Source organism: Bidens hawaiensis, unplaced genomic scaffold, assembly GCF_021521415.1.
Source record: "Bidens hawaiensis isolate Kalapana, Puna unplaced genomic scaffold, B.hawaiensis_p1.1 tig00047543_1, whole genome shotgun sequence".
Lineage (NCBI taxonomy): Eukaryota > Viridiplantae > Streptophyta > Magnoliopsida > Asterales > Asteraceae > Bidens > Bidens hawaiensis.
The window spans coordinates 92,864-114,250 of record NW_027506042.1 but is presented as its reverse complement, the minus strand read 5'-3'; the positions used below and the strand labels follow the sequence as shown (position 1 = coordinate 114,250).

At 32.6% G+C, this 21,387-nt stretch overlaps 2 protein-coding genes across 2 annotated transcripts; both read right to left on the bottom strand.

Annotated features, from left to right (window-relative positions):
* Positions 1-474: 474 nt before the first annotated feature.
* LOC143616477 (CBS domain-containing protein CBSCBSPB1-like) lies at positions 475-5,018 on the bottom strand. The gene is made up of 13 exons (XM_077089294.1): positions 4,846-5,018; positions 3,960-4,128; positions 3,743-3,875; positions 3,494-3,664; positions 2,940-3,018; positions 2,718-2,831; positions 2,556-2,622; positions 2,371-2,476; positions 2,236-2,294; positions 1,097-1,206; positions 860-990; positions 700-785; positions 475-612 (listed from the first exon to the last, which is right to left on the bottom strand). The coding sequence occupies exons 1-13, from the start codon at positions 4,980-4,982 to the stop codon at positions 505-507; spliced, it is 1,470 nt and encodes a 489-aa protein (XP_076945409.1). The 5' UTR covers positions 4,983-5,018; the 3' UTR covers positions 475-504.
* Positions 5,019-6,394: 1,376 nt separating this feature from the next.
* LOC143616478 (uncharacterized) lies at positions 6,395-11,646 on the bottom strand. Its single transcript, XM_077089295.1, has 6 exons — positions 11,583-11,646; positions 11,274-11,407; positions 10,860-11,172; positions 10,356-10,754; positions 9,884-10,118; positions 6,395-6,539 (listed from the first exon to the last, which is right to left on the bottom strand). Exons 1-6 carry the CDS (start codon positions 11,644-11,646, stop codon positions 6,395-6,397), a joined length of 1,290 nt encoding a protein of 429 aa, XP_076945410.1.
* Between the last annotated feature and the right edge of the window lie 9,741 nt (positions 11,647-21,387).

Sequence of the window (21,387 nt, the reverse complement as noted above, 5' to 3'; positions counted from 1 at the left end):
CATCTTGAAAAAATATAAACAAAATTCGCTTATCATAGAACCTGCACGTGTGCATACATGTTTTAAGTTATATTTTATGTAGTAGATAAACGTTTAAAAGTGAAAGAAAAAATGAACAAATTAGTTTTAAGGCTTTCCATATTACATAGCATAGACATTTGTATGTAAGAAGTAGCGAACCTATATATTTGACCCATTTACTTGTAAGTTATATACGGGTCGAATTGAGTTCCAATTTATTTCAATGGGTCAAACCAAATAATTTAACCAGAAGAGGAGCGGTTGGGTCTAACCGGTTGAAACTTGAATGACATGCGCAATCTAGATCTAGCGCATAAAGCCTAATGATTCAGTTTTTTCAAATATTTAAACTTACTTATAACCATAATTAACACATTTTTTACTTGCAAAAGAAACGACAACAGAATGTTTATGGGTCAACCCAATCTGTTTTGACATGTTACCCAACCCGCTCATTGTACCACCTCTAGTTTTAATATTTGGTTAAAAGTCAAAACGCACCTTCCACCCAGATAATCTTGCGTATTCGACAGCTGTAGCAAGATCACTATCTGTTGCAAGTACAACGTTGTCATGGTCTTCATCTTCATACTACAAGGCGAGGATAGTTTTATAATTAACAAACATAAAGTAAGAATAATGAATATTAGTATCTCAAATAAAGAATCAAAGTAATACCAGAATTTGTGGGAGGTTTCTTCGGTCAATGTCACCTCCTACTCTTTGAAGTATTGCAGTTATAAGATCTGCCAAACTTCGAGTATCTAAATAAAAAACAACCCTTTCAATCAAAGAACATAATATATTAATCTCATTTAAAACAAAATAAAAGGCATACCGCATATAAATCTATGCATCAGGCCCTGTTTATCTTGGATTTTGAACGGGAACGTATTAGGTAGTGTTGGTGAAGGATAAGGAAGAGATTTTACTGATTCTGAATCATTAATAAATCTGAAAGAACTCTCACTGCATTATCACAATTTTTATATGAGTTAACTAACAGAACATTAAAAGATATTAAAGTAATGTAATAATAATAATAATAGGCATAGCACAGGTAATTAGTAATAACCTCCTCAATTCATCATCTTCATCCACAGGACTTGTTGCCATTGCAGAATCCCAAAATTTCTGCATCATTGAGCTTGCAGCTTCATTATCTATGCCAGCTGTATTTCCCACCTAATTCATTCATACAACATCAGGAAAATAAATAAACAAAAGAAACGTAAAAAAGAACGATTACGATAATGCCATTATCAATATATATAAAGAGGGTTATTAGATAACCCTGTAAAAGTATGTGAATGAACCAAACTTCAGTGAATTGTTCTGTAGAAAGTTTTTCCCTTTTTTTTTATGTTCGTTTGATTAATAAGTGAAGGAAAACGAACACATTTTTTTGTTCATTTAGTTAAACGAACGAACACGAGCACATCTCTTGGTTGTTCATTTATGTTCACAAACGCTCATTTATACTCCTTTATGTTCGTTCGTTTACGTTCATTATTATGAATAATTTTAATAACTTTTTAGGCCCAACAGATTTTTGTTCACATTTACTTATAATTAGTTTTTATCTCATTTAAGTTAGTTCATCTATTTTCAGCTATATTCGTGCATTTATGTTCATGAACCGTTCATTTATATTGTTAACGAACGGACAAAAAACAAACGCAAACATGTCATTAGCTTAATGAGCAAACACGAACAAAAGAACATAAACAAAAAGTTTTCTTCATTTTAGTTAAACAAACATGAACACTAGTTTTGTTCGTTTGTTTATGTTCATGAACATTTGTTTAAATATACTCATTTAAGTTCATTTACGTTTGTTCGTTTACGTGCACTTATGTTCGTTCGCTGACGTTTACTTAAGTCCGTTCGTTTACATTCATCAATTCATTTTATTATAGCTTTTAGACCCATTGAAATTTAGTCTACTTAATAACTTTTTTAGGCCCAACACAATGTTGTTCACATGTACATTTAATTGGTTTTTTCTCAGTATGTTCGTTCATCTATTTATCAGCTATGTTGGTTCATTTACGTTCATTAACCGCTAATTTATACTGTTAACAAACGAATATAAACGAACACGAACGCATTCATTTTCTTAACAAACAAACACGAATAAGAAATCCATGTTCGTTTAATTGTTTGTTTCGATCGTTGATCATTTATTCGGTTAAAGTTAAACAGTTTACTTACTGTGGTTACTGCAGCATGAGTTATGTGAAGAACATCAACAATGGCAACAACAGCTCCCTCTACATCAAATGGTCTGCTAGTTTTAGATGCATATGGCGTGTATTTATCATACAATTAAACATGTTAAATAGTCACCTTTATCAACAACAGGAAGATGTAAATACTTTCCATCATGCATATTATGCAGGGCATTAAGAATAGGTGTATCAAGTGTAGCACATTCAGGATTATGAGTCATCACCTACATAATAAAATTATTATGACTAATTTATAAACATGCATACATGTAAGTGATATTTAACAATTAGGTAATTAACTACCTTCTCAACTAAGATCATTTCAGGGCGAAGATCTTGTGCTATCACTCTCATTAATATATCATTTGATCTGATATAACAAGAAGTGTTAAACATCATGTTATGTTATTGTATTTGTTATTAATACTATTCTTTTAAAATGCATAATTTATAATCAAAACTCACGTTAAAATCCCAACTGGCTTATTATCAACGGTCGCAACAGCTGAGCTTGTGCGACCCTCAAGCATCTTTTTTGTTGCGGTTACCACTGTATCAGATGGTGAAACTGTGACAACCCTGGTAAATGTAACTAATATTATTATGTGAGAATCATAGATATATTTCCATATGAACAATTTCACAAAAGAATATAAAAAAGTAAATAAAGTAAAGGGTATTACCTACTTTGCATTCTCGGAGATTATGGTCGATAAAGATGGCCTAAACATTCGCTCGCGAAGTGATTCCACAAACTTGTTGGAACCTGTATGATTATATATTCATATATTTAAAAAAATGTAAATGTCAAGTTGTCTTGTTCTCAGCTTTCATTAGGGGTTCCATTCCTATGTAACTTTTTTAATAAATGTTAAATCATTTACAATTAAGTGAGGCAAATAGAACATATATGAATTGTGGCCACAAATAAGTGATAATTATTTTCCAATTAACTTGAAACAGGAGTTACTAGTTAAGGAAAAAAAGATTTTGTTCACTCCAACATAACATAAATTGTTCTTAAAGTGAATGGACGTTGAAATTATGTTAAGTTTTTGTAAAATACTTGAAATACCCTTTATTGTTAATACAAAAAATTTCTGTGCAGGCTATTTTTGAACCAATTGTATAGGACTGGAACAACTGACAAAAGCTCAGTGACTTTAGGAAAACAAAAAAACTTATTCACTATTGAAGTGTAGAAGTTAAATAGGGTAATAAATTATTAAATTTCAGTTAACCTGAAACAGAAGACCCCCAATGCCTCTCAACACCCTCAACAGCAGCTGCAATAGCTTTCCCTTTTTCAGCAGCGCGTTCCATACGCGCGATTGCATCATACAAACATTTTTCTATGTCAAGTAAAGCAATAACTTGACCATGTTCTACAACAGGCAAATGTCTGAATTTTCCTGCATATTTTAAACATTTCAATTTGTTAAATTATATTTAATCTGTATTACATAACTGATTGATTGATTGATAATAACCTTGGACCATCTTTTGCAGTGCTTCAACAGCAAGAGTATCAGCAAGTACAAAAACGGGGTTTCTTGACATTACTTTCGACACGGGTGTGGTCTCGAAATCAAGCTCACGAGCAATAACTTTTGTTGAAATATCCTGTATTCATCACAACTGATACTTAGTAAATATTATTAGTCAACGAACTGAAGGAATTTCATGTTAACTTTAAGACCAATTAACCTTGTCTGTCAATATCCCACATAGTAAAGATCTTGAATCAGTAACCAAAAGAGCGTCAACTTTTCTAGCGGCCATTCGTTTGCATGCTTCATAAATGCTTGTGGTGTCAGGTGCGGTTAATGCCTTTGAGAGACGTAAACGCTTCACTGTACGCTCTCCCGTTAATCCCCTATATATTATAAATGCCAGCATGTAGTCAAATGTATATTTTGCATTATGTTATTCGTTTTGGATGTGATTTTTGAAAGTGAGTATATTTTCTTGTAAAGTACAATCAATGACAAGTTAGTTGTAATAAAATGAGCTGCATTAGATTGTAGTAATCTGATAATCATTGTGTAAGTATTTGACAAATTCCTATTATTGAGGAAATTGATAAACAGAATGACTAATTTGGGCATTGCTGTGAAAAAAATGAGATTCATATTGTAAATAAGAGGTATACGTCTCTCAAATTAGGTTAGGGCTGGCCATTCGTGGCTTATCGTGTTTAACAGGTTAGAGACAACATGATTAAAACAAATATTAAACATGAAAACGACTCGTTTAACACTTGGCTTTGATGGTTTGAGCGTGACAGTTATATGTATCAAGAATGAGAAATGATGAACCCTTGCCTCCTAATTTTAATTGTTTTTAAAAGGTATAAAATTGCATAGTGTACTTTTTGGCTAAACAGGTTAAATTACTCGGATAATCAGTTAAATACAGAATTATTCAGTCATTTGATAGAGTGTAAGAGCACACATTTTAAACCTAATATATATGTGATTATCTAACAAAAAGTAGTTTAATGTATCGATGAAATAAGTAGCACATCAAACTAAGCCTCAAAAACCTTTTGAGATTCTTCTAACCGATCGAATGATTAGAAGAACATACGTACATGAAACGAGCGGAGCTAAGGGATCTGCGGTGATCAGGTATTCCATTATGAGGAAGCTTGTTGTTTCTGTTGGAAGATGTTAAGGCCATGCTTCTGCTTCTACGTGAATAAGAAGAACCTGCATGACTCGTCGGCATCTTCTTTCTTTCTTTCACCCTAAATTAACCTAACCTAACCTACATTCAATCAATAAATTGTCAAATATTCATACAACGAACGTGAAAATCATCATCATAATAATAATAAAAACGAGAAGACGAACCTGATATTGAGTGGAAGGAGATGATGCTGAAGATGAATTTCAACATACAGGAGAAATGTGCATGCATTCTGTGCTCAGCATTGTTCCAATTTTCAGAGGATGAAATGAGGCGTCAGTTTATTATTGTTATTATTATCTTCAAAATATATTCATAATTTTAGAGATTAAAAACGGAACCAGAGTCGTTTTCCTGAGAATGATCTTTTTGTTTTAACGTGGAAACAGTTATTTAAAAGACAAAATTATTATTATTATTATTATTATTATTATTATTATTTTGATAAGTGATGTTGTATTCTTTGTAACACCCGTTTTTAACGGATGCTATTATTTTTTAGTATATAGTTTTCGGTTATATATGTACACTATGTGGTTTTAAGAAAGTTAATTTTTTGTTTTTTTAGAACGAAAATTTTTGTGTATTTAGGATATCTTTACTCTGGCTATATATATATACATATATATATATGTACTAGGTTATTGACTCGTGGGCGTCACGGGTAGAAAAATATAAATAATGTAACATTTACACTTTTCTAACATCAAGTGAAATATAAATAATGTAAAAATATAACATTCAACTAAAATAACATCCATTTTATAATTACAAATTAATAAATAGTTCCTTATAAACCACATTTGTAGTTTTATTTGTAACTTATCTTCCTTGTCTAATATAAGCATTTTAACACCGTCTCTACTCTTCACTCGTGACAAAGCCACATATAGTTGACCATGTGTAAAAACTGGTTCTTGCAGGTATATGCCAACTCTTGCTAGTGATTGGCCTTGACTTTTATTAATGGTCATTGCAAAACAAACCGCAACAGGAAACTGTCTTCGTTTCAATTTGAATGGCAGTTTCTTATCTGAAGGAGTTAGACCACTACGAGTTATATAAGTGTGAAACCCAATGTTAGTACCTGAAATAACCTTTACTTCGATAAAACACCTCCCGAAGTTAATTACTTGTAATCTAGTTTCGTTGCATAAACCGTTCTTATGATCTATATTCCTTAGTAATATTATTGGCACACCAACTTTTAGAACCAATATATGATTAGGCATACCAGACATCTTTAAACCATTTAGAAAATTCGGTTAGTGTAATGCTGGATCGAAACCAGGACCAACACCATCAGACTTTTCTATACTATCATAATTGAGATGTTCAACTTCTTCTCCAGGAAACAAAGACAAAAATCTGTCATTAATGTCTTGGACAACCTCATTCAAAGGTGCAAGTATGGCCCTTTCTTGAAAAGATGAAATATCATTAAAAATTTTTCAATAATAATCGGATGAATCACTAATCAAAAGATCATCTGGTATATCTATAATGGCGTTACCGTCATTGTCACCGCCAAGTTTTCCTTCACCAAGCTCCAACAACCATTCGGCAAAATCTACTGGTCTCTTCCAAATCTGATGCCTGATTTAACGTCATAAATATTATAATATTAAATAAAGGAAGATTTCGTTAAGTTGTCGAGCGTTAAATAATATTAGCTAGTGTTTAATAAAGGATCATGGACTTGGATTAATTATGGTGGATTAAAGGGTAATGGGCCTTAGGTCCATTGGCTTTAAGGGATATAAAAACCCCTTAAACCACCCTAAAACCCTAATCCTCATTCCATCTTTCCATATTTGCCAACACACTCCAAAAACACACATACCATTACACACACTTACGGCCGAGAGAGTAGAGAGGGATCCGAGATCAAGTGGACGCTAGTTCGTGTAGATCTTTATTATACAAGCTTATACAAGATCTAGAGTTCATAAACAAGCTAAACAAGATCCAAACGAACACAAAAGGTATGTTCTTGACCTTTAAAGTTTACGTTTTTATAAGCGTTTGGTTTTGAAACTTGAACCTAGAGAAGATTGGGTGACGGGTGGTCCATGGGACAACCCTTAAGTGATTTAAAGTCGTTAATAATCATGTTTTGAATTGGTTTATTTTGTGGAATTAGTTGACTATGGTTACTCATATAATTGCAGGTAGGAGAAGATAGAGGATGTAATTACGAGAACGTGGGCGAAAACGGTGAAGAAAACGGAGTTGAAACGAGAAAGTTATGACGAAAACAAGGTGGCTTTGTTAAAAGCCACCGTAGCTTACGGTAGCCACCGTAAGCTACGGTGGGACCTGATGAAAATGGTCATCGTAAGGCAGTTTTAAGCCACCGTAGGGTTTTTGGAAGCCACCGTAAGCTACGGTGACCACAGTAGCTTACGGTGGGACTGACGCTGAAACTTGTAACGGCCTTATAAACTCGTTTTAGGGTTGGCTTTTGACATTCTTATTATTATCTTATCTTTTCATATAAGAAACACCTAAGGGCGATTTGGAGAGACAATCAATCAATATCAAGTGTGGTAATCATTAGAAACTCAATTTTGATTCTTATGCAAATGATAATCGAAGGGATGATAAACCGAAACATGTGTGGCTAAATTCCTTTGTGTTTTCCCTCGGATTGTAAGGTTTATTATGTTTGTTTGGTTGATTGTTTAGACAATTTCTGAGATATTAGTTTGATCATATTGATTAAATTATTATGGTGTTGATGTATTGATTGATAGATTATTAGTTTATCGATTTTGTGTTCTAAACCGTCAGTTCTTGGTTCTTTAAGTAATCGAGATCTATCCGGAGGGATTTAGGGTTGGATAAACTAATTGGTTTTTGAGTGATCACCTTGCGTTGTTTAATCCAAGTACTTGATCTTCATTTATCGCATTCGTTTACATAAACACAAACTTTACCTATTGTTCATCTCAGTTAAACATTAACCGTAACATTCATGGAAACCTGAAACCGAGGGAAGGCATATTTTGGCATATTGATTAAAACTCGTTTATTGCGTTAGTTCTTTTTGTTATCAAAACCAAACAACCAAATCTTTGAATTTATTTTTCTGCATTTAGTTTAATATAGATTAATTACAAGGCTACTTAGTAACACATTTTCCTCAAACTCTCTGTGTTCGACACCCGCTTACCACTATCTAATTAGTTGTAATTGGTTTATCTTGGAGTGATTCACAACAACCGGGGGTTGTTGTTGTTGTTTAGCTTGTTGTATAACTGGCGGTTGTTGGACAACAACCGGCGGTGGATTAAAATCTTAATGGAAAATGTGTTAAGACAGTTAATGGAAATAAAATTTTTCCAAGCTGACCTGGCAGCTCAACCCAAGCCAGGGGCTCTGCCCCTTGGACCCTGCTAGGGGCTGCCGCCCCTAGACCCCGCTGCCAGGGGCGCTGCCCCCGGACCCCCGTTCATTGCGGGCAATAATCAACCTAGAAACACATTCTAAGTAGTGATAGTTAATTGATGCATGTAATTATTATATAGTTAGCCGTGCCCAACTGAAGAAAGGAATAACTATTAACGGTGAACGTAACCGACTTCAGGTGAGTTTCTAGCCCCATTTTCCTTGTTATGTTTTCGGGGCTGTGTGCATACTCGACGTGAATGTTAATACACTTACCTTAAATGTTAAGTGTATGCCTTGATAGTTATGTATGTACGCTTGACAGTACGTGAACGACCTTCGGGTATTGAACGTACTGTTAAGGCAAGTATAGTGTAGTATGTATGATATGTGTATGTGAATACGAAAGTATGTACGATTATGTTGTGTAAGGTATTAAATGTATGGATATGATAATGAAAGGTAAGGTAAGGATAAAGGGTTGCATACCCTAATAATATATGCGAAGGTTAAAGGGTTGCATACCCTAATAATATATGCGAAGGTTAAAGGGTTGCATACCCTAATAATATATGCGGAGGTTATAGGGCGTAATGCTCTTTAAAACATGAGGTAAGTATATGAAAGAAAGAAAGTGCGAAGGTAAGTAAGTATATTATAAACGAAAGTATGAAAGTGTCTAGTTATGAAGGTATTGTATGTTATGTGATTAACTAGAACTCACTCAGCGTAGCTGACTTTTAGTAGCACGCAGGTGAGTAGAATGAGGCAGCTCGCTTGAGGGGACACGTGGCATTGAATAAGAGGCTGGCATCGGGAGGCTCAAGACGTTTAAGTTTAATGTTTTGTTTATTTTGAAAGACGAGATGTTGTTTTAAGACAAGATATGGTTTGTTATGAAATGTTTTATGAAAGTTTTTATATTCTGCGAATGTTTTAATTAACTCTGATATTTAGAACTGTGTTCATGAGTAAATCCAACGTCCAAAGTGAGGCACCGGTAACGGGGCGTTACACCTGACATCCGACCATTAACCTCATGTTTTTTGTTAACCTAAGAACCTTGCATTTGGACCAAATGTAGGATGAACTAAGTGAAGCATTAACAATGTCACTACGTGATCCGTTTTGTACTACTTGTAGGATTTGTCTAAAATCATCTCCAAAAACAATAACTTTACCCATAAATGGATGTTCATAAGTGTTACGGTTACCACTTTTTAAACATCTTTTAAAGTCCTATCCAAGGTTTCAAAAGCATGTTTATGTATCATATGAGCCTCGCCCCAAATAATCAGATCCGTTTTACTCATTATGTTGCAAATATCTGGATTCCTTGTTATTGAACAAGGAATCTAGAGTGAGCGGTTCTACCTCCCTCAAGTAACAAAGATATACCGATGGAGGCAACGTTTAAAACTATTTTAGCTTTAGATCTTATGGAAACCGATAATGTCTTCCAAATAAAAAGTTTTCCCCGTCCCTCCATAATCGTACACAAAGAAAATACCCCCTTCTTTGGATCATTTGCTTTCATCATTTTATTATACACATCTCGTTGCTCAGCCGTTAATGAAGTAAAAAGTCGTTGAAACTCATCAGTCATGACTTGTGTATCATAAGCTAGCTCCTCGTTCATAAAACGATTTGTTGATTCAAAGATAGAATCCTCATCAGGGAAAGGCATTGTAGGAAAATAACGCAGAGTATAATTATTTCGGAGTAGGAAGTTTTGAATTTCAAGTAACGCGAGGTTCTTTAGTTTTGCCTCTAAAAGCACCAAATCTATAACGAATCACAACAGAATAAAACTGAGTTTTTACTAAGCATATTTGGTAATGTCTTAAAGTATTTAAAAAGATAAGAATTTCTAATTATTTGATACCTGGATTTTTTGCTCATTTTGTTGTTTATAAAGAATGCCATCAATTAAATACGGCCAAGTCTATTCCCATACATCATCCGGTCTAGATAAACTATATGTGATTAACATTGTAGCAAATAAACTTCGTAAATAATAACCACTTGCAGTATGACTTGCTTCTTCAATAGCTTCTATATACTCGTTGTCATCGTCTAAAAGGTCTCTTTTATAACAAGCATCTCTATAAGTAGCACACACTTCACCATCAACAGTACGAATATCTTCAAAGAACGTAGGGTCTCTAACCGTGTTTAACAAAATTCTTAGATAGTATGCTTCATTGAAAGCTGGGGGAACATGATGAACACGACCAATAGAGAAACCTCGTTTATGTAGGTCCCAATGTCGTTCATCTTGTTTCGAAACAAATTTTTTTGGAAGCTCAATGTAAGTTAGCGTTCGAGAAAGACTATATTTCTCATTACACTCCATCCAAGCAGTGAATCTTGAAGAACCATAAATCGGCTTGTTTAAAACATCTTCCGCATCATCATCATCTACGAACACAACTGTTTGTTGTCCAGGTAAATGAAACAGTAGCCGGGTAACAGAAGGAACTCTATAACGGACGTCAAAAGAAAAAATTCTTCATGCAGCCTCACATGCAGATAGATATCTGCAATTATAAAACGCCTTAGCTTCGTCTACCTCTTCATCTTGATTGTCAGTCTTTTCTTGTACAAGTGATATAGTAGCACGATCCAGGCCTTTATTAATGTACTTAAACAAATACTTTATCGAACCCTCTTGATTACACCATTCAACATTGATATGGGCCTGATATTTTTTTAACAATTTCTTGTTATATGGAACAACATGTCTGTTGTCTAAATTGACTGCAGACTTCACAACAACATTACCCAAATCTCTTCTTCGATAAATAGGAAACCCATTATAATCACTTGGTGTCTCATTCTGAAATTTTTTGGGAATTTTTTAGAACATGAGTTATTGACCATGCAAGAGCATTTAGGGTTAGCAACACCACAAGGACCATGCATCATGTGGTCGCTTACAAGCGAATACGACTCCAGGTCTTCATTCTTATCTGGAATTTTGGCTGAGATAAATTTTTCTATATTCTCCGGATTATAAATTTTGTGATCGGAATGCAAAAAAGGCATATATGTGCATGGGGCAATCTTCGTTTCTGAAATTCAATTGTGTAAACAACTGCACATGACAGGTAGTAGTAGATTATATAAGTTATTGAATACCAATATAATATATGTTAACGATATATGGTATACTAACATAATTTTGACAATGGTAATGAATATTAACATTTTAAAAATTATGATAACGAACTAAAACCACACAATTACCTGCTTGAAGCTTTCCAAACAAATCTCTATCCTTTAAATCTTTCATTAACGAATCAAGCTTCATCTTGAACAACCTACACAATATATCTGGCCTGTCTTCGGACTTACGATTTTTCTTTTGTAAAAATCGTTTGATTTCGGGCCAGTTTGGGTGTAGACCCGTGTTACACACAGGTGGAAAAACATGTCAACAAACATAATAAATTTAAACAACAAATTAAGAAACACAAAATTTCTTCAACTTTCAGACCAAAACATTAACCATTTACAATGTCTAGATATTAAAAGTTTAAAGTTACAATAAGTTAGTGTGCACCAAACCACCCAAAAAATAAACAAAAGACCTAAACATGTTCTTTCATATTAAACAACCATCAACTTCTTTAAATATTCTAACAAAAGAAACTCATTTTGCTTCACCACCTGAACTTTAAAAAACCAATGTCATCCAAATAAAATATACCATTAATGTAATAACATGTTTAATAATGAAATCTCGTGTTACACACGAATGGAAGTTATAATAAAAGTAAAAAAAAATATTACATGTAATATGTAAATTAAGTTATATTATATAGTTAGTTTTATTTATGACTTTTATAATAAGTTTTTGATATATTTATATACTATTAATTATAAATTAGAATTTGCAAACCAAACCTTGGTGTTTGATTTATTTTAAACAAATATTTCATACCGATATTATTATACATTTTATGTGTATAAAAATGATTTTTAGAAAAAAATGTTGTCACATATTAAAAAATGTCTTTCTATAACGTTGGAAGAATTGGAGACAAAGACTCAAACAATAATAAACAATTTCAATATCTTTCAATGGCTAGTAACATGTGTATCATACGCATGAAAATTGTATATAAATATATATATTATATAGCGACATTGATGATGATGATGATAATAATAATAAAAAATTGATAGTGTAATATTTATAAGAACAAATAATTTTACATTCATTAGAAGGTATTACAATGTTGTTTTTAGTAAAACAAAATAACATACAAAGTAAATTGCCAACTTAAAACATCTTTCTAACTTAAACCATGAGGCCAAAAAGATATATCAATATAAACTACATCATGATATATGAAGTCATAAAGTCTTGTTTATTAAACAATCATCGAAATAGAAAGAAATGTGCTGTAATTTTTATACTTGCAAAAAAGAAAACTAAAATCACTACAAAATCAAATTCAATGTATTGTTAATAAGAGAAATAAAGGTACAAATACAATCCACAAGCTTATAAACAAATCATAAATCTTTATATACATCCTTGGAATGAAAGAATGAATTTTATGATAAGAATTATATACAGATAGTCATCATATTATCATATGCTTTAATAGAAGTTGTTTGACAAAATTATTACACGGTTTTTATTTGTAGATGATTTAGATAAACTTCGTAAGGATGTGATAGAGTTAATTATGATGTCAGTTTTTGTCTAAATCTGAATATTAAATTTGAATATTAACGTGTCAGTTTCGGTTTAATTTGAATATTCATATTTTGTCAAATTTGGTTACGAAATGATTTATATATGAAAAATGAAGATGTCTTTTTAGTTAAAAAAATAGTATAACTTAAAAATAACTTGTGATGACACGAATTCATACCGAACAAATTTGATATTCTTTTAAAATTAAAACAACCTGTTTCAAAATAATTACAAAATATAAAAAAATGGTTAATTAGTCAACTTCAAAATATTATGGAAAGATTTTTGATTTTTGAAGCATTATAATCGGAGGTTTATTTTAGATTATTTTTTACATTTAGGCATAATAAAAATGGTCAAATATAAAAGAATGGAAAGTTATTGAGATTGAAGACTATGGAAAACTTTAAAAGCTTGTATTTAAGTTGTAAAATTCCGCATTTAATCAGGTTTTAATATGTTATGACTATTAACCATAGATTAAGCAATTATAGTGACTATTTAAAATTTGAAATTTAAATATAAATTCGAAATGATTTATCTCAAATTCCGTATTTAAGCAACGCTTACTATATTTTCAGTAACATTAAAATTAAAAGTAAGTTATAATAATGATTCTAATTTGAATTTCGAATAGAAAATTGAAATTATTAATTTGGGGGTTTATTTTTAGATATTAATTTTAACATTTATGCGTAATTAAAAATGGTCAAATATAAACAAATGGAAAATTTGTTGACATTGAAAAATATGGAAAACTTTAAAAGTTTGTTAGTAATTAGTAAAATTATGTATTTAATTGGAAAAAAATATGTTATGAAGATTAATTATTTATTAGTTAAGAATAAATTAAGCAACAAAGATACTACTTATATTTTGGTCAAGCTATGTATTTAAAATCATTAATGTAAGGCCTCGTTACCGGTGCCTCACATTTGGACGTTGGATTTACTCATTCACATAGTTCTAGTCATCAGAGTTAATAAAAACATTCGCGGAATATAAAAACTTTCATAAACATTACATTAATCCATAACTTGTCTTAGAATAAACACCTTGTCTTTCAAAATAACATAATATTAAACATAAACTTCTTCCGATGTCAGCCTCTTATTCAATGCCACGTTTTCACTTCAAGCGAGCTGTCTCATTCTACTCACCTGCGTGCATACTAAAAGTCAGCTACGCTGAGTGAGTTCTAGTTAATAACATAACATACTTTACATACATACATACATACATACATACTTCCATTCATACTTTCATAAATCAAATTCTACTTTACTCTATTCTATTCAGCCTCGGATATTATTAGGGTTCGGTCCCGTTTTCTGCCTTGGATATTATTAGGGTCCAGTCCCTTTTTCTGCCTCGGAAGTTATCTGGGTCCGGTCCCTTTTTCTGCCTCGAGATTATTAAAGGGCTCGGTCCCTTTTCTGCCTTAGATATTATTAGGGTCCAGTCCCTTTTCTACCTTTCTATCTCTTACATTCATTCATAACATACGTACATATCATTCATAGCTTATACATAACATTATATCTTGGCAGCACGTGCAATATCCGAAGATCGTTCATGTACCGACAAGCCATCATTCTTACCTTTCACATAATCACATAAGGCATACACTTATCACTTAGGATAAATGCATTAACAATCACATCGAGTATGCACACAGCCCCGAAAACATAACACATAAATGGGGCTAGAAACTCACCTGAATGTGGTTACATTCACCGTTAATAGTTATTCCCTTCTTGAGCTGTGCACGGCTAACTGTATAATATTTACATGTATAAATTAACTATTGCTACTCATAACGTATTTCTATCTTTACATAACTCACAATGAACGGGGGTCCGGGCCAGCGCTCCAGGCAGCAGGGTTCTAGGGGCGGCAGCCCCTAGCGGGGTCCAAGGGGCAGAGCCCCTAGCTGAGGTTAAGCTGCCAGGTCAGCTTGGAAAAATTTTATTTTCATTAACTGTCTTAACACATTTTCCATTAACATTTTAAGTTATTTTCTAAGCTGGGTTTATTTGCTAAGCCTAAGTTAATGGGCTGGTTTGCTTTATTTTAGATATGGGCTTAACCCACTGTCCATTATGGTACTTGGGCCCAACTGGACTCTAGCTCAAAACCCTAAATCTAGCCTAGAACGTTTTAAACTTATAAAGGTCCAAACTTTATGCCTAAAACGGATTAGATCTAGATATTGGCTTAGTGGCGGGTGTAAAGCAGTTAAAGGGTAATTGAAATTCTGGTTATAAACCATAAAACAGTTAGCAGTGACGAGAAAAAAAAATGATTATGATGGAGAAATGAACTGAAAACATTGGACCTGAGGGTTCTCGGCAAAATTTAAGAATCTGTGGTCAACCATGTGGTTCTTGGTCAACCTGAAATTTCGGCCAAAAAAGTTCTCGGCCCATGAGTTCTCGGCCACAGAGTTCTCGGTCGGATACGAGTTCTCGTCCAATGTTTCAAATGTAGTTTCAACTAAAGTTCAAGTTCATTAATATATTTTATTTATTCGTTTTCAATTAACTTTCAAGTCGGATTCGTTCGTTTCGTTTACAAGCTTCCTATATGTCAATCACTTATTAGTTTCTCAATTCATCAATCGAGGTGAGTACTTTCATACCCCTTTTTCCATCTTCCGTTTTGGGGTGACATTTCATACTTATCAAACTAAATGCTTTATTTACTTGAATCTTAAACCCACAAACGTGATTGTATACATTACTTAAATACTTGCTTGATTTGGTGTTCTATGCTATATGTCTATGTGTTTATCGCTTTCGGTTGGTTGAATCTATAAATCCTAGACTACTTGGCATCCCCTCGTAACAAGGTGTCGTTAACGTAATGCAATTAACGATATTCTATTAAATCCTAGACTACTTGGCAACCCCTTATAGCTAGGTGAAGCTAACGTAATTCTATTAGCGATTGTCAATTTATCCAAGTTGTTGCTTTTATTTATCGTTTTGTATAAAGTTTTGTGGCTTTTTATTACTATATATTTACATGCTCAAACTTATGAATTGTTCACCAACCTTTGTGTTGATAAACTTTATTTTATGAAATGCTACAGGTTTAACTTTTGTTGACTCGAGGACTTGACGAAAACGTTACCAAGGCTATTAAGATATTAGTAAAACGAACAATATAATTGCTACTTGTATTCAACTTGTTTGTGTAGACGAGATGTGTTGTTTATTGATTTGTTGAAATAAAATGAGTTAAATAAATATTGTCACTTTAAGTAGTGTCTTGTGTATTTGTCCAATCATGTTGCACCTCGGCATATTCCGCCGCCATTGGTCGGGGTGTGACAGATTGATATCAGAGCCACAAGACTATAGGATAGGTGGTTAGACGTAACGACCTAGTATAGTCTTTACTTTAGGGTCCTTATATATGTTTAACCTACTTGATTGTTCAATGCACTTGTTTATTTATATACTTATTTATTTTATCAAATCATAAAAATACACATACACACACTTTCGTAGTATCCAAGGTATCCTTACCTTAAAACGCAAAAACATTAGTTTTTATTATGTTTTATGGATCACGAGCTTAACTTGGATCCTGTTGTTTCAAATCTCCTTAAAGATTGTCTCATATGAGATGACCACTTTAAGTAGTCGAATGCGAGCGTTCCGTTCGCCATCCTAATTTTCGGTGTTGAAACAATAGGACCGCGGTGGTTCGTGGACTAGTGTTTCGACATGACGTTGTATTCCGTTTTATTATATTTGTTGCCATCGTTATTTATAAATGTTATATTTTTTTATATTGTGAATAATTCTTTTATATCTCGATTTTATATGAAGTTTTACACCAATTTTCTTATTTTGATTTCACAAGGATTTTTATTGCAAATTTCGTTAGTTAAAATCTCTTCGATATAAGTAAAAAAAATAAATATATGTATATATATAGTTTGATCTATTAATAATGATTTTTAATATGTCATATATTTTCATTAAGACGATTTACAAACGAAAATCTTATATAAATTTTATCATATTAAAAAGATTTCATGATAAATGTTACTTTGAACTTTCAAGTAAATCTTCTATTATATAAACTTTAAATTTTCTTTAAAGTCCTTGTACAAAATTAGTATAAAATTTCATTTTTTATAACTATTCCGTTTATTTTGAACGATCCTTCCACAATATTAATTATTTCAACTTTTCACGACGTTTTAATTATATTACATAATATCCATGGTAAAATTCTCATTACCTAAAATCTATTTTACAACAACTTTCATTATGCATTTCTGCTTCATTATAAATTTTCACCAACAAAACTTGCATCTTATGATACAACTCGTTTTAATTTTCTTATGGTAGTTTCGCTTTGATTTTTCAAGAAAATTCGCAAACTTATAGTTTGTAACTTTCTCGAAATCCTCAAGTAAAACTTCATAGAAATTTTACTTTAAAGACCAAAAAAAATCGTTTACTCGTGATTTCTCGATTTACAATTCCGGTCATTCTAACTTACCATGATATTTTCGTTACACGATATTAAATAATGAACTTGGTAAAAGATTTTCATTACGCAACTTTGTATTTTCCCAAAAACGACATTCATCATTTAATATTGATACCTCATAACAAATTTTGACATTCAATTTACGTATTTTAAATTTCCTCATAAGCAAAATTTTTTTTATTGTAATCTTTATAAAAAAAGTATGTGACTCACACGCTCGGATCTCAAAAAAATTATATCTGTATAATATATATATTTATATATATATATATATATTAAATTTTAATTTTAATTATCAAAATTTTCATGGATACCTCAAAACATTATTTATAAATTATGATATTTTCAGTTTAATACTTATTATTAGTCAAAAAAAAATCTCCCTAAACACAACCAAGTCCCCAAACACCCGTATCCCATCTCAAACTACCGCCTTAAATCAAACCATCCTTACACTTTAAAAGTTTTCCCGCGCACTCAAATCTTTCCTCAATATGAACGAAACCTAAACATCCAAAAGTATACCCTCACCTACCCAAACCCCATGCAAGTCCAAGATATACAAAAATCAACCCAACAAAAGACCCTAACTACCGACACTCCCACACCACGAAAACCTATCAAACTCACTATCCTAATACTTCAAAGACACCGACAAACACACTCACAAATGCCTTGAACATATAAAAACCAAGGCTTACCCAACTATGACTTAAAATCCTTCGACCCATATTATGTCGAGTCACAAACCATATCACCACACCGTTTCCCATCCAACCATAGAGTTGATATTAAAATAGTAACCCAAACACTCCTTGCAAAATACGTGTATAAATCAAATCTCAACCCAAACTAGCCAAGATCAAATTATTCAACCCACCAACTTAACCCAAGCTCAAATAAGCCAAACCTCACCCAATAGCCCAACCACTACTCACACAAATCAGCTAAGCCTAAACCATTCAAACGACCTAAATTCAACAAACCCCATCGATTCAACTCAAGAAAACTCAACTATCCAAGCCGACCTAAACACTCTCACTTACTACTAAATTTCCAAACCATTCATCATACGAAGCCTGAAACCCCTCCCTACGCATGCAAGCTTCGTTTTTCCCTGAAATTTTTATATATATATGTATACCTACATACAACTAGTGTATTTATAACAACCTCATGTGTTCAAATAATCATTTTTTTAAATTATACACTCTAAAAATATGTATATATATGTATATATTGTATTGCCATGACAACAAAATTTGATTATGATGATTTGCTTTCAAAGATTATTAAATGATTATATGAGTGATTTCAAGATTTATAAATATTGTCACCTAAGGTGATAAATCTCATAAGACTTTATAAATACGAGGTTTCGTTTTGAATGTTGAATGCAAGATTTATTTAGTAATAAATTACAACTTTCACCATATTGCATAAACTCAATGACCATGGCATTTTTTTGGGACGCGTTTATAAATAATTTATGTTTTACACAAAGTTTTTCTCAATAACGATTTACGCAAACTATTATTTCTTATTATCGCAAGCATTATTTCATGAATATTTTTCATCACAACTGCTTTATGTATACAATTTCCTTTAACAATTTGGCTTGCACGGCTTTCATTTGATAACGATTTACACATTTCTCTAACTACACATTACCGCGATGCTTGTTATTATATACATTTTCTTGGAAACAATAAAACGATTTTACTTGAGACTTCATTTTCGATGGTATTCTTATATTTTCAAAGAGCATATAAAACGCGATTTACATATTTAGTCATTAAATTCGAGTCTCACAATTTTGCGATTTTATTTTCATTTGATGAGATGTTTCGATGACAATATTTTGCACATGAGATTTCATTGTTGTGTTTTGATTTTCGTGACCGAATGCAAACTATTCAATAACAATTTGTGTAATACTTTTAAAACCTTAACTTCACCAAAATCTCGTTTATCTTTTAAACGATATTTTGATGACTATGTTATTTTCATTTGGGCATTTATGTAAACGCGATTCTATACGTTATTCTATATCATTTTATCTAATCTATTGACGGCCTATGTGTGGCTGTCTACAGGTTTTGGCGCTGTTAGAAACCGTTATTATAATTACGATTATATAAATGGTTTCACAATAGTGGCCATATTCACGTTTTATCACATTTCATCGATTGTTTTGGTTGTTAACTATATGCTATTTTACTCATATTGATGCACGTATGCGTCACCCCAAAGAAACTCACCTCATCCTCGTGATTTCACACAATCATATTCTCAATTACTTATAACCTCAAGTTTGTACATGTATGAAACTCATTGTACGACATTATTGTTAATTGTAACGTTGGTTACCCCGACCTCATGTACTCACTTTTGGTTTCTCATTTACGTCTATCGGATTTCTCATTTTCACACTTTGGATTCTCGTTTCACTTATCGGATTTCATTTATCGATGTTATTTAATGCCTCGATGTATAGACTTGACAATTATCTTGATAACACTTGACTTCAAATCTCATTTCATATTGTTTTTATCACCTTGATTTATACCGTCGGATTTTGTTGCTTCAATTATGTACCCATTTTTCCTACTTATTAAAAAAAAAGTCAATCCCGAAATTTTCAACCGCTAATACTGTTTTGTCAATATTGGTAAAAGTCAACAAATTTATTTACACATCTATGTTAAATATTCAAAATAAATATGTCTCTTAAACCACACAATGGACGAACCATGTCGACCATACGACGATCTAAATAATTTTGGGTGCACACTTAATTATCGAAATCCCCGTATGAAAGCCATAGTAAGTACACTTGTGAGCGATAACTCAGGTCCGAGGATGATAGTGGAAGGACGGTAGGAATGCGAGTCATGATAAGGGCATGGTGGATACACCACTGGTATATCCTATATATAAGTGCCTTTATTATATTCTCATCTGTGGCGTTTTTCGAGTCATGCAAGGATTTGACGTTATTCTTTTGCTTAAAATTTTCATGCAATTGTTTTATCAAGAGCGACATTCGTTAGTAATTATCTTTTTCTTTAAGTTTATTATTTTAATTTCGAGACGAAATTTTCAAAAAGTTGGTGATACTGTGACATTCGTCAAATTCGGGCCTCGATTTGTTTTTGTGCTGTAAACTTTATTTGTAAAACCGACACGACATTTTTTTAGAACTTTATTTAAATTATTATATAATATTATTTTAGACCTCAATCTTAAATAAACCGATGTTTGTCACAATATAGTGTTGTTAAGAAAAACATAAGAGGTTCAAACGGATTTTCGTAAACTCGTTATAAACTTTGGAAACCTTTAAACTCATGTTAAACAATGAATAAAACTTGAGGGGGGTATCTTGAAAATATATATTATATATATAAACACTCACACAAACCCTAACATTAACATAAACAATCAGTCGCCACCCCTCACCTCCTTTTCGTTTTCCGGCGACCGGAATCGGAATCCGGCCACCTCCGGCACCACCACTAACCCCACTCTCTTCCCCGTCCTCCTTCCTTTTTTCCCTCTCCGGTTCGTCATTCTGGCGACTGGAAAACTGGCCCCGGTGCCTCCGACGCACTCTCTCTCCCTCTCCCTGCACTCTCTCTCCCTCTCGCTGCACCGTCTCTCTCTCAGCTCACTCTCTCCGTCTCTCTCTTCGCTCTCTCTGTCTCCGGCTCTGTCCATCGGCTCCGGTGACCCACCACGTCTCCAACAACCTTTCTCCTACGACCTCATATCACCTAATAGATATATTTAAATTGGGTTTTGTTATTAATTTTCATCTATCAATATCGG